Source organism: Aspergillus steynii (assembly GCF_002849105.1).
Source record: "Aspergillus steynii IBT 23096 chromosome Unknown P170scaffold_5, whole genome shotgun sequence".
Classification (NCBI taxonomy): domain Eukaryota; kingdom Fungi; phylum Ascomycota; class Eurotiomycetes; order Eurotiales; family Aspergillaceae; genus Aspergillus; species Aspergillus steynii.
Genome location: NW_020194402.1, coordinates 795339 through 808595, shown reverse-complemented (window position 1 = coordinate 808595; position 13257 = coordinate 795339). Strand labels below are relative to the sequence as shown.

The 13257-nt window shown below is 34.0% G+C and overlaps 2 protein-coding genes across 2 annotated transcripts; both read right to left on the bottom strand.

The window, feature by feature from the left end:
- Positions 1–669: 669 nt before the first annotated feature.
- P170DRAFT_437496 (glycyl-tRNA synthetase) lies at positions 670–3238 on the bottom strand. The gene is made up of 3 exons (XM_024849380.1): positions 2546–3238; positions 1387–2475; positions 670–1326 (listed from the first exon to the last, which is right to left on the bottom strand). The coding sequence occupies exons 1-3, from the start codon at positions 3077–3079 to the stop codon at positions 940–942; spliced, it is 2010 nt and encodes a 669-aa protein (XP_024703058.1). The 5' UTR covers positions 3080–3238; the 3' UTR covers positions 670–939.
- A 305-nt stretch (positions 3239–3543) lies between these two features.
- On the bottom strand, positions 3544–4536 carry P170DRAFT_510513 (uncharacterized protein). Its single transcript, XM_024854786.1, has 3 exons — positions 4327–4536; positions 4123–4263; positions 3544–4019 (listed from the first exon to the last, which is right to left on the bottom strand). Exons 1-3 carry the CDS (start codon positions 4452–4454, stop codon positions 3923–3925), a joined length of 366 nt encoding a protein of 121 aa, XP_024703057.1. The 5' UTR covers positions 4455–4536; the 3' UTR covers positions 3544–3922.
- Positions 4537–13257: the final 8721 nt, after the last annotated feature.

The window sequence follows — 13257 nt, the reverse complement described above, 5'->3', positions numbered from 1 at the left end:
TTCGCGGGTTATTTTATCAATTTCTTCCTCATTAAGGTATGATCGTGGCATCTTTGAATGCGAACCCGGGCTAGGCATTCCTCTATTGATTGGCGCAGGTGAGCGTTGAGGGATCACCTCGTTTGTATTGTTCGAGAGTACCTGCTTGTTGACCCAGAGTTAGCCATAATCGTGTATCACCTTATGTACACGTTCTGATTCATTTCGTAGTAATAGTAGTAGTAGTAGTAGTAGCCCAGATAGCAACATGGCGAGGTCTAATCAACAGCGACTTCTTGGCTACTCACCCCTGAGACCATTCTGCTACCTCGATATGCTCCCTTTCCAACAGGGTTCCACGGCCGCACTTCTGCTTAGTAAATATCATGCCACTGGTCTTGCAAGCTCGAGCCTAGATTACTGTGTACTACCGTGCTGTCAGACTCGCGGTTATTAATCTTATTCTGTTATGGACAGGTTTCATCCTCGGGCTCCCTGCCTATTTTCTAAGATCTGATGAGTTAGTGCTAGCATGGATGCATTCATGGATTAGCCGGATAGTTATTATTTATTCTGTCTTCTATGGAGCTCCTTAGTAGCTTGATCTAAGGGAATTAAGTGCCCGAAACAGAGCCTTTGTGGCTGCTCCTTACAAATAAATAAAAATAAACTAAAAATAAAGAGACAGGCAAGAGAGAGACAAGATATAGTTTTCTTCCGCCTATCCTATACTTGGTAATTACTTTAGGCTGCTCAGGTCATCCTCAGGTCTACTTACTAGATAAAAAGCAGTGAGTGGTGAGCACTAAAACAGAAAGAGACAGCTGTGGCTATGGCTAGAAATTCCGATATGTCCGTACCTATACGTATCAGAACATCTAGCACAAATCAGGATTTCCTCTTCTGGGTGCCGCCGCTTTAGTAAGGGTACTCAGGGCCTTGCTCAGTAAGTATTTCATATCACAGATCACCACTTTGGCCAACAAACTCCGGGAGTCTGTTGAACACATTGCCCCAACTTTCCTTACCATCCACAAGGCTCTTAATGGCATCCACTATATCTGACTGTGACGCTCGGACTTGCTTAGTGCTGTCTCTCTCTCGCAATGTGATTGTATCGTCTTTCAGAGTATCGAAATCGATGGTAATGCCAAGTGGAATACCCAGCTCATCATTACGAGAGTATCGCTTTCCAATGCTTGCGCTGCTGTTATCGACACGGCAAGAAATTCCGAGTTCTCGAAGACGCTGCGAAACCGTTTGTATCACTGGAATGAAACGTGGCTGGTTTGACAAAGGTACAATTAACAGCTTGGTCGCTGCGACGGAAAGGGGCAGCGACAAGACCTAGACCAGTACATTAGCATAGCGATCTGTACTGGGGTGGGACTTGGAGAATTTGCCTACCCCCCGGGCAACATCATCTGGTCGATGCCAATACACATGCTCCAACAGGCTGTAGAGAATCCGCCCAATACCAAAGGAAGGTTCAATGACATTAGGCGTATATTCGCGGGTATTCTCTACCCTGGTTCGCTTTTCAAGGGTTATAAGGTCCCGGGGCACTTTGACCGAGCCGTCGACCATGCCAGGAACTTGAAGTGTAATGAAACCTTGCTGATCCAAGCTGCCAGAGAGGTTCTCGCGTTCGGATTGACTAAGAGAGTTGAGGGCAGCTTCGACAGCTTTCGCATCCTTGCGGAATGTTGGACCAAATTTTGCCCTGTTGATATCCATCTGCCACTCCTCTACCCTCAGCGGCTCTGCTCGTGGCTCTCTGACAACCAGCGGCTCGCCCGTCCTTCGTGAATGAACGGTCAAGTCATATGCACTGCGATCGGCGCAGCCAACACATTCAATCCACCCGTAAGAGGTCAGTAATTCGGCATCCCAACAGTCGGCGGCATAATGAGCCATCTCATTGGCCATATGCTGGCGAAATCGTAGCTTCGTTTTGTCAACACCGATGCGAAGTAAAAAGAGATAGATTCTGGCAAGAAAATAGCCCAGGGTCTCATTGTCAATGATTCCTTCGGCAACGGCATCCCCGATTGTCATAGCTTGAAGGTCGGAACTGCCAGAAAGCTGCACGGAACGGTTCAAAAGGGAAAGTGAAATATGTTGAACCTCGTGAAATCTGGGGTGTTTTTTGCCGCCCTCGGGGTCCACGAAATGTTCGATTTCCGCCATCAAAAACTCTCTAACGCGCAGAAGACCGGAGCGAGGAGAGATCTCGTTGCGAAAAGATTTACCGATTGATGCGGAAGCAAACGGCATCAAGTTTTGGTTGTAATCCGAAAGCTTTTTGAAGTTCAGGAATTGTCCTTGCGCAGTTTCCGGCCGCAAGTAGGCCGGGGATGCGCTGCTAGGACCCAGTGTGGTCTTGAACATCAGGTTGAATGGGGTCGGTGGAGAAACCGGGTTATTGCCGTCTGGGTTACGGATATCGAGTCTGGAGATCAATTCACCGAGTTCTGTGCCATTGTAATTGTCAATCTGCAACCCCAGAAGAGAACCCAGGTTAGTCCTCCGTTCACATAAGGTCCAAGAGTTGGAGATATCATGCCTTTGCAAGTATTTCTTCGTACTCCGCGACTTCTTGGTCGGGCAGTTTGACCGCTTGGATGTCTTTCACTTTTCGTTTTTGTTTCTTCGCATCCACTGGTTTGCTGCTGTCATCCGAGCTAATGCCTAGGCCTCTGGCAATCCTGTCTCCCTTGAGTCTAGCTTCCAAAACATTCTCAATCAAATGATCAGCACGCAGGAAGTCGCCAGACTTGGAGTCCTTGCACATCCAATCCTCAAACTTATCCACATGCCCACTGGTCTTGAACACTGCCTCCGGAGTCATGATAGTGCAATCAAGCTCCAGCATATTTTCCTCGAGCACAAAGTGTCGTCGCCACGCATCAACGATGTTGGACTGCAATGCACATCCGGGAGGGCCATAGTCAAATAGGCCTCTGCCATCACCACCAAGAGCGCCGGACGTGCGATAGATTTCAAAAGCCTCCGTGAAGAACAAGCGACGTTTGACCAGTGACTCGAACAGTCCACGATCGAAGGGATGTCCTGCAAGGGTTTTCGTCTCGGTCGTCATATTTCAAACCGTGACAGGGGTGGCTGGAAATTCTGTAGAGACTCCGGGGGAACTTTGAGGACGATGGCCAAAGGCGTTTGAACATGGCCAAAGGACAGCAGTGGGAGGTGACTCAAGTCGCTGTGCCCCGCCTCTTCGATCTACTCAGTGAGCAAAAAGCGGCAAGGGGTGAGCACTAAAACGGAAAGGGAAAACTGTCGACCTGACTAGATCCAGGGCAGATACTACGATCTCTATAATACAACTCGAACGTTACATTTATTAAAATTGATTCATCGATTCATTTATCAACCTGGTAGAGATTCTTACCCCGTAAGCATATCCAGATTTGGAAAGTCAGCCCTAAACCTGCCCCGTAGAGATTGAGTCTGCATTTGCGGTCCGAATGCCAACTCACGGCCTTCACACCACCTCTGATATGGGTGAGAAGGATGGGTGGCCATTGATTTCGATTCCTCGGCATAGAAGGGCTGGCTCGTCCCGGACGGAATTCGAAAGTGCTATTCTAATTGGTCATGTTAACGGACAGCATCGCTGATGGTAACCATCCAACATGAAGTATTTCAATCAATTCTGGCGACGACACAACGTCTACACTTACGAACCCTCAATATATGGTAGTTCGAAATACCCCAAGAGGCGAGCGAGCTTAAAGCAGCTATATCGTATGACACAAAGTCTAGGCAGGTGGCTGTTGAAGCACCAAAAAACTAACAAACCACACATCTCCAATCCTACACAGGTCTACAGAGCCACATCATATGAAACCGGCCTTAATAGTTGAATATCAAGGCCTGGAGCTCCAGAACAATGACCCATTTTCCACAGCAATCCTCCCAAGTACTAAGCCGGACAGCCCGGTTGGATCACGTGGAAATCTCTCGACTCAGCATAGATAGTAAGCGGATCGCCACACTTCGAGGCCCAAACACGATAAGTACTATAAGAAGACAAATCAGTGGTTAGCGTAAGAAGCGGGAGAAAGAAAAATGAAAAAAGGAAAAAGCCACAAGAAGGGAGAAAAAAGACTGCACGACGCATACCTTCTTTCGCGTAATCCCGGATAACATCTCCCTTGGATCACAACGGTATCCGGATCCCTGGAGGCGGAGCTGAGGAAGAACTCCTGTGGCGGGTATTCTTTGTAGTTGGTGAGGTAGAGGCAGAAAGAAATAGGGTCGGTGCTGGATGGCGAGTATTAGTGGGAATTCGATTGAATTCATAGTTCAAAGGTTGATTCGGCATACTCGACATGAGTCCAGGTTACAGTCCAGTTTTTGGACACATCCACAGGATCGGGGGGTGGGGGTGACGTGATGTAAATGGCCCTGGTAGTTGCGATGAGGGCGGGGAGGAGGGAGATTGTGAACTTCATAGTTTAAGAGGTGTTGGATTAGAAGTGTGAAAGAGAAAAGAGAAGAACGTCAATGCTACTAATCTAGATAAAGCGGGAGATGTGCAGTCAAAGGATGAAGGGCTTGGAGAGAATACGATCGTTCTTATATACTATATATCGTGCACGGAACAAGGAAGCAAGGGATTCCATCAGGGATTCCTTCTCGCTATACGAAAAATGCTCACTTCCATGCCAGGTTAACCCATGTCACCAGGGCAACAAGAACTGGATCGAGCACATGGCCAGGGTTTATAATATCATCGACGCACGAGAATCGAAGAGAACCGAAGCTCAGATACGGGATACGATATGACACGAAAGCTGACCCAGACTGAAGGTTGCGTACGAAGAAAGGCATCTTAGATTCAACCATAATAGTTGGCGGCTGGGGCCCTAATTGGTGAAATTATATCCTGTCCTTAATGTCAGGTGGCGTTCCAACACGAGGATAGATGGCAAGAATCACATACGCTTGCTGCCTTCTAGATCAGTCTCTCTTACCAATTAACACGCTACAGACTAAGGGTCGTCATGATGACTGCCTGGCTTGGGCATGTTAGGCGACTTTGCGCAGGAATTGGACGAGAAGAGAAAGAGAAGAAAAAATTCATGCCCTCATATGTTATAGCATTTGCCTTGAGTACCTTCCTAAAACATATGTATATCACCAAACACTTTCTGCCCTATTACCTATACTGCATGTGGCTCAATATCCTTCTATACCGTTAAAAGCCCCCAAGTAATTGGTTCACTCCAGCATGTCAAGCTGTTTCAATAAATAAATATATGTTAGTACATGGAGACTGAGAATACATTCAACTGGATACCTAATTTCTTGCGCAAGGCTCGATTTAACGCAGAGCCATTTTATTCAAAGCACACTGAACAGCATAGATCGGACTGAGGAAGGGCTTAAATCGAGCTAGATCAATGCATATACACCACTTACCGCTTGCGGACAGTAACCCAGACCAATAAATCACATGGCAGATGGAATAAAGTAAACTTCCTCGTATATGCTTACATACGATAGGTTAGGCATATATTTCCCCGTAGCCTATGACCAGGCAACAATTCCTCTCGCGGGAATTCGGACATCCAATGAAAAGAATAAGAGCAGCCAAGCCGGATTGTTTTAATGGCTCTATCTCGCTATGTCTCTCCGATCACGACTCAAAGCCAAGAATGTCTCAGATCAAGACCAAGATACGAAGATGGGATAATCGGTAGTTGGAGGCCTTATTCCATTTGGATACGGCCTTGTCACACCCACGTGGGCCAGTCGTTCATTGCCATTGTTACAGAGAAGCAGGAACGTAGGCTGAAGGGATTACGACGAGTCGAATATCCGAGTAAGTAATGCTCGACAGGGTTAGTGTAGGAATTACGAGGTAAGACGCTGTATTTGTCTTGAATAAAATGTTCAATTTCTGATGATTAAGATAATGATAAAGGGAAGATCTAGATATACAAGAAAACCCTATTTTATATCTTATGATCTTGCTAGGGGGCCTATTTAATTCAGGAGGTCTCTGGTAAATTACTGCGGATAATCTTATTTTAGCGGGAATATTCCGGTATATTTATTTAGAATACCAGGAATTCCCACACACCCCCTTAAAATGACGGTTATCTTAAAGCTAAAGTATTTTATCTAGATATTTTTATTTAGCTATAATTATTTAATATCTATTAATTTGGCGTGCTATTTAAATTTAATATATAAAAGTATTTTTATTAATATATCTATGATTATTCTATCTGTAATTAAGTATTAAAGTTTAATATTACTATACTAAATCATCTCGCGAATCCAGTAGGTTTAAATATTAATATATTTATTTTAGGTATATATCTAGGTATTTTTTATAAGTTTTAAAGCGGGTTCTAAATTAGTATAAATAATTATTAGCCTTATATTATTAAAACTAATTAATTTAAATATTTAAATAATCTAAATTACTTCTCTGTCTGCTATATTAATTATAATATATTTAGTTTTATAAATAAATAAACTTATTATAATCTGCAGCTTTAAGGTCCAGGAAATAAATCTACTAGCTAATATAAAAATAAAACTAGTAATAGATTTCTGTATATTAAGATTACTAGCGAAATCTATATTTATATATTTTTTTATTATTTTTAATTATTCTATTATTTCTGCTTCTTTATCTTTAATTTATAAGCGGAAAACAATACTATAATTAATTATTAATTAAAAGAATTAGAGGAGGTAAATTAAATCTTTTATATATAAGTTATTAGGATTTAAAGCGAATTATATAAGTTATCTGGTTTTAAATAAGGTATTAGGGTGAGTCTATAAAATAATATATATAATTAAATTAAATAACTTCTGATATTACTTTAGAAGGTTGAAATTTGGTTTTTTTATAGTTAATTTAATTAATTTAATATTTTTGCAGGCTAGAATAAATAAGGTTTTATTTAAATCGCGGTCGAAGTTGTCAAAAACGCGCTATATATATATAGATTAAATTAATTTAAGTATTTTTTTTATTTTTTTTATTTTTATTTTTAGATAATAGGCAGCTTCCTAAAAATAAGTACTGTTAAAAATATCTTAAATAGTTACTATTATTTCTTTGACAGTTTTATAGTTACCAGCTATTAAAATATTATTAATATAAATAATTAAAAAGGTCCTATTTATATTAGTAAAGAGATATTTATTTATAAAGATTGGGAAAAAGCCTATTTTAGCTAAATTATATTATAAAGTGAGATACCACACCCGCGCGGCTTGTTTTAAACTATAGAATAGTTAAAGTAATTAATAAATATATCTAAAATTATTTTTAAATCCTTTTAGCTATTTTATATAAATAGTCTTATTATTAAAGAAATTGTTTTATAAAAATATAAGTAAAATATCTCCTTAAAAGCATTTAAGGTTTATAGCTATTATTAAAATAAAAAATAATTAAATAGTTACTAGGCGCGCTATAGGCAAAAAAATATCCTAAAAATTAACTTTATATTATTATATAAAATCTTAGGTAACCTATTTAGCTTTAAAATATAAAATTTAATTATTAATATTTAATTTTAGTTTATAAATCTAATAACCGCGAAATATTTTACAGCCAGAGGGTAAATCTATAAGTTTCTATAATTCTTATTTAATTAGGCTATTAAATTCTGATTTTATAGTTTTTTATTATTTATTTTTATATAGAGAGGCAACAGCTTTATTAAATAAAGAAGGTTTAATTATTTTATTATAATTTCTGTGATAATTACTAGTTAAGAGAATACTATTATAAAAAAGGTGGGTAGTTAGCAGCTAGTCTACCACTAGTAACTTAAAGATAAAAAAAAAGATATAGTCTGTAAGTATTAGCTTAAGAAAGAGATGTTAAATAAACTTATTTTTAAAATTATTATTTAATTTAATTTTATAGGGGTTTTAAGATAATAAATTAATTAGTAAAGGCACTTTTTAATTCTTATAATTATTATTAAGTATTTTGTATAAGTCTAGGTCTGATCTTTTATTAAATTATATATTATAAACTTGCTTTAACTCCTTTGTTAAAGGGATCTAAATAATATATTACTTGTCTAAAGATATATATCTAATAAGTTTTATATTAAATATTCTAAAGTTTATTTTTGTTATTTTTTTATAAGACTAGATCTTAGGGGGAATAATAATTATAATTTTATAATTAATAATTCTTAATTTTTTAATATTAGGCCTCTAATTATTTCTGATTTTATATAAAATTAATTTTTTATTATGAACAGGCGAGATATTATAAATAAAAGTAACTATTTTTATTATTTCAGCCTATAAATAACAGGATAAATTATTATTAATTAAAATAGCGCGGACCTTTATAAGAATAGTCTTTAAAAGATACTTAATAGGTGAATTCTGGCTATAAATATACACAGAGATGAATTCTTACTTAATCTTTTATTTTTTTATTTACTTTAATATTTTGTAATTAGCAAATTCCTTGCTATTATTAGAATAAAAGTGTTAAATTAGGTATTCTGTGGTTTTTTCAGAATTAGTATATGCCTGAATTACTAAACATACTTAATCCTTTATCTTTAAGAATCTAACTGAAGTAAATCTACTATACTAATTATAGAATAAGATCTAATACTTTATTTTATTTTTATAAGCAGGTAGTATATTAAAATAACTATCTCTTAAATCTATAAAGACATAATCTCTATACTTTTTTGCAGGGGTTATTACTTCTTATTTATTTTTTATTATTATTAAAGCCTTCTGGTAGAGCTTACAGGCATGTTTTAGTATAATAAGGCTTTTAATATCTAATCTGTTAATTATTTTATTTAAATATTTTATATTTCTGATTAAAAAATAAGTAAGTTAATAGTATTATGTTCTGAAGTTAATATATATTTTTTTTATTATTTAAATATAGTAAGGTTTTAATTAATAATTCGCGTGCTAAATTTTAACTATTTCTTTTATAAGAGGGATCTTGTTTTGCTAAAATAAAATCTGATTTGAATTATAATTTTTAGCTAATTTTATAATATAAATATCTTTTTAAATATCTCTGTATTTAATAACTAATTTATTTAATATTTTTATAAAAATAACTTTATTTAGGAGAAAATTAATACTAAAACTTTTCTAGTTTATTTTAATAATTTCTACTAGGTTAACTCTTATCTCTGGGAGATAAAGAATATTAATAAAAATTATTTTCTGGATTTTTATAAGATATTAAAGAAGTAATTTAATATTTCTAGTAAGTATTAAATAAGTTAAATAATCTATTACTATATAAATCCTACAGCAGAATAGCTGTGTGGTCTCTGTAATAAAGTTGCTGGGATTATTAATAAAATAGTAGGTTAATCCTAAATTAATAATTTAGTTATTTTAGCTTATATAATAGACCTTTTTAATATTAATTTTAATTATCTCTTTTCTGAATTACCAGGGCTACTTTTCTTAAAGATTATATAAATAATATTATTATTAAATAAAGTATTAAAAGACTTTATTTTTTTTCTTTACTATTTCTACTCTTTTAATTAATCTTTTATTTATTAAAGGACTTTCTCCGGATATTTCTTTTAATAATTCTTTTTTTTATAGTCTAATTTTTTATAATAAGAATACTCCAGGGATAATTTCGGATTATTATTATTTTTTTAATCTTTAAAATTCTTTTTCTTTCTTTTTTTATTTTTCTGGTTCTTATCTTTATTTTTACTAAGCTCTTTATTAGTTTTAGTCTTAATAAAATTTACTAATTCTTAATTAAATTTTATATATATTTTTTCCTGAATTAGGACCTAAGACATTTTTATATAGGTTATAATATTTTTATTAAAACGCGAGTTAAAATAAAAAATTAAAAAAATCTGCTATATTTCTCCTAAATTACAGAGAAGAAACTAAATATAAACTAACTTATTAAAGGTAACTTTTTTTTTTAGACTTTTATTAAAATAATCTAGCGCTGAGGATATCTTCTTGTCAGATGAAATGCTAACGCGGGCTTATAACTTTCAGATAGGATAGGTAGATCACGTGGGTTGAATAAAAATTTCAAATGGCTAGATAGAATAAAGGAAATTGATCAGTCATATGAAGTAAACAGTTCACCTAGACTACCTAGATCTGAAATAAATAGACCAGAGGTCCTACCATTCGCTATGCATGTAGATAGGTGAAATTGATTAATAAATGAATAAATCAATAAGTAAATTGAATAAATAAAATCAACTTGTCAAATTGAAATGGTAAAATCAACTTATTGAAAAGAATGAATCAATACAGGTTATTGACTACATATTTATAGATAATTAAATCAGGGTTAATTTAATCTGGCCCTAAGCAGATATTACAAACATGAAATTATCAGATCCTTCTAGGCCTTCACCTGTGAGTTATATTATTAATCTAGGCCTTCAAGATTAATCTCATAGATTATTATTAGATTAATTTAGATAATCAAATAATCAAGATTTTATAATCAGAATAATTAGAACAATCAAGATTCAACACATAAGTCATAATAAAATTATTTAAATAATATCAGAATGACCAGGGTAGCAATATTTACTTTATGGCTTATAAAATAAATAGGTGAGATATTCTGGACCCTTTGTATTGATCATCTGAACAAAGCCACTGACTGCAGTGGTTGAAATAAACTTTTAATTTCCTAAATAGGAAATTCATCGAATTATGTTTTCTGACTTCCATAGGATTCTAGCAACCGGTGATTTTCTAATTAGGAAGGTAAGCTAGTCCAAAATAGGAAATTCTTCAGAAATTTTTCTTTTTCATTTTTCGCTCACATTAAGCTCAGTTTTACCTCACTTTTCCTATATAATTTGGTGGTGGAAGTGAGAGTTCAATAAAGTGAAAGTAAAGTTGTAGTGAATTTTGAATAATTTTGGTTGTGGGGCTAAATCAGGTGATTCTGATGAATCAGATGATGTCAGGTGACCCTATTTGACACACCCCTTTAGTTTTAAATTAATAAAAGTATTAATTAAAACTGCAAATGTTAAATAATTAATTATTTAATAAGATGTTTAATATTAACCATATTTAGTTGTTCAGTAAATTTCGCATGTTCCTGCTTAGTCAGGCGTTTAGTAAGGCCGTCTGTAATTATTTGATTAGTAGGGACCCATTTTAATTTAATGGATTTCTTTTTGATTTCTTGCCTGAGCCAGTGATTACTAATGTTTACATATTTTAATTTAGTTTTATAAATTGAATTGGGCTTAGTAAGCAGGTTAATTATTTAATGATTATTATAATAAATATATAGTTTTTCTTCAGGGTTAAACCCTATAGCAGTAAATAAGCGTTTCCACCATAGAAAATGCTTACTAGCTGTAGTTAGGGCTAATAATTCTGCTTTGGTAGTAGATAGGGTAATTATTTTTTGCTTTCTAGCTGACCAATCAATAGATCTGCTAAATAAATAATATATAAAGCCTTCAGATGACTTTTTTTGTAATAAATCTGTATAAGCTGTATTACTGGCCATTTTGAAAATTGGTAGTAATTTTAATTAATCTATTGAATTAAGACTATATTAAATTGAATTGAATCAGGTTCCATAAATAAATAAAATTAGGTGATTCACTATATTTATATAGTTTGAATAAGGTTTGGCCATATATTCTGCAAGGATTTCGCAACTTTTTGTAATATCTGGCCTAAAAATAACTGCAGGGTATAGAACTAAGCCAATTTTCTTTTAATAATCCACGTGATAGGGCTTAGTAAGCGGCTGTCCTATAGATTTGCTTAAATTCCCAGATGGTAGGGGTATTTTAGGTGAATTCTGATTAGCTAATTTAAAACAGTAAGCAACTTTTTCAATATAATCCGCTTGATTAAGCCAAATTATTCAATTCTGCCGGTTTCAAATAATCTTTATATTTAGGAATTAGTGAATTTCACCTAAATCCTTTAAATTATATATCGAAAATAATTAATTTTTCAATTCGTTGATTTTCGATTAATGATTTTGATTATATAATAAGATAATATCGTCCACATAAATCATCAAAATTATATAATTATTTGTAAATAGGCAGGGATCTTCAGGCACTGATTTTAGGCCTAATTTTTTTAGAGTATTCTCTATTTCTTGTTACTATAGTAATAGAGATTAGTGTAGTTCATATAAAGCTTATTTTAGCTTAAAAATCTTATTTTATTGACTGAATCCGGGAGGCGGTAAAACATAAATTAATTTGTCTAATTTACTGTTTAAAAATGCATTCACTGTATTCTATTAGGCTGTTTCAAGGTTAAAAGCAGTAATTAGGGCTATTATAGTCCTAAATATTTGCGTGGCTAGGGTAATTGCCCTAGAATCGAGATTATTGATTGGTTAAAGGTCTTTATAAACATATATTCTTATTTTAAATTTTGATAATTAACCTTAATCAGTAAATTTATATTTCTATACCTATTTCAATGGTAGGATCTTTTGAATCGAGTTATCCGTTTTAAGAATAGCTTCCCAGGTATTTATTTTTGTTAATTAATTATATTTAATTTTGCATACATTTAGCCATTTATCTCGAAAGAGTGAATTTATCATTTTGTTCTAATTAGTTGGCTTAATAGGTAAATTATTTTGATGCAATTTATTATTACTGATTTGAGCTATAGAGAATACATGATTTAATATAAAATTTTAAGGCATCTTTGAAGGTCCTGGGTCAGGTGATTCTAACCTATTCTTTTTTAGGGATAGTAATTTATGAAAATCATTATAATCATTAAAATTAAATAGTGAATTATTAATAATAACTTCGGGTGATTGAGAATGTGGGGTAGAAGGTTAGTCTCCTAAAATCTCATCACTTTGAGTGTTTGATTGAATTAGATCATTTTGATCATTTAATTTAATAATTTGATTTTTATGTTCGGATCCATAGTAAATAGGTTCACTAGACAATTCTGATTCATCTTAGTCAGGTTCAGAATAAATATCATCAATAATTTTATCCTCGGTAAACCCTAATTCAGTGGTTTCAGGTAAATCAATTAAAATTAAAGAGATTAAATCATTAATTTCTTTAAGACTGAGTAGTTCGGGATTTTCTAACCCAATTAGGTCTAGTTCAAATGTTTGAACATTCTGTTCATCTTTATAGACCTTAGTTTTATCAAAGATGCAATCATGTGCTAAAATAACCTTATTTTAATCAGGTATCCATATTCTCTATATATTTAGGGCAATGTACCCTATCAGATAGCCAATCAGAGCTCTCGGTTTAA

Excerpts from the sequence above, each read along its gene's own strand:
- P170DRAFT_510513 (XM_024854786.1), bottom strand. The coding sequence starts at position 4,454 with ATGAAGTTCACAATCTCCCTCCTCCCCGCCCTCATCGCAACTACCAGG. Across the intron at positions 4,264-4,326 it reads GTAACCTGGACTCATGTCGA|CACCGACCCTATTTCTTTCT; the intron begins GTATGCCGAATC and ends CTCGCCATCCAG. Across the intron at positions 4,020-4,122 it reads CCGGGATTACGCGAAAGAAG|TACTTATCGTGTTTGGGCCT; the intron begins GTATGCGTCGTG and ends GTCTTCTTATAG.
- P170DRAFT_437496 (XM_024849380.1), bottom strand. The coding sequence starts at position 3,079 with ATGACGACCGAGACGAAAACCCTTGCAGGACATCCCTTCGATCGTGGA. Across the intron at positions 2,476-2,545 it reads ACGAAGAAATACTTGCAAAG|ATTGACAATTACAATGGCAC; the intron begins GCATGATATCTC and ends CTGGGGTTGCAG. Across the intron at positions 1,327-1,386 it reads CAGATGATGTTGCCCGGGGG|GTCTTGTCGCTGCCCCTTTC; the intron begins GTAGGCAAATTC and ends GTACTGGTCTAG.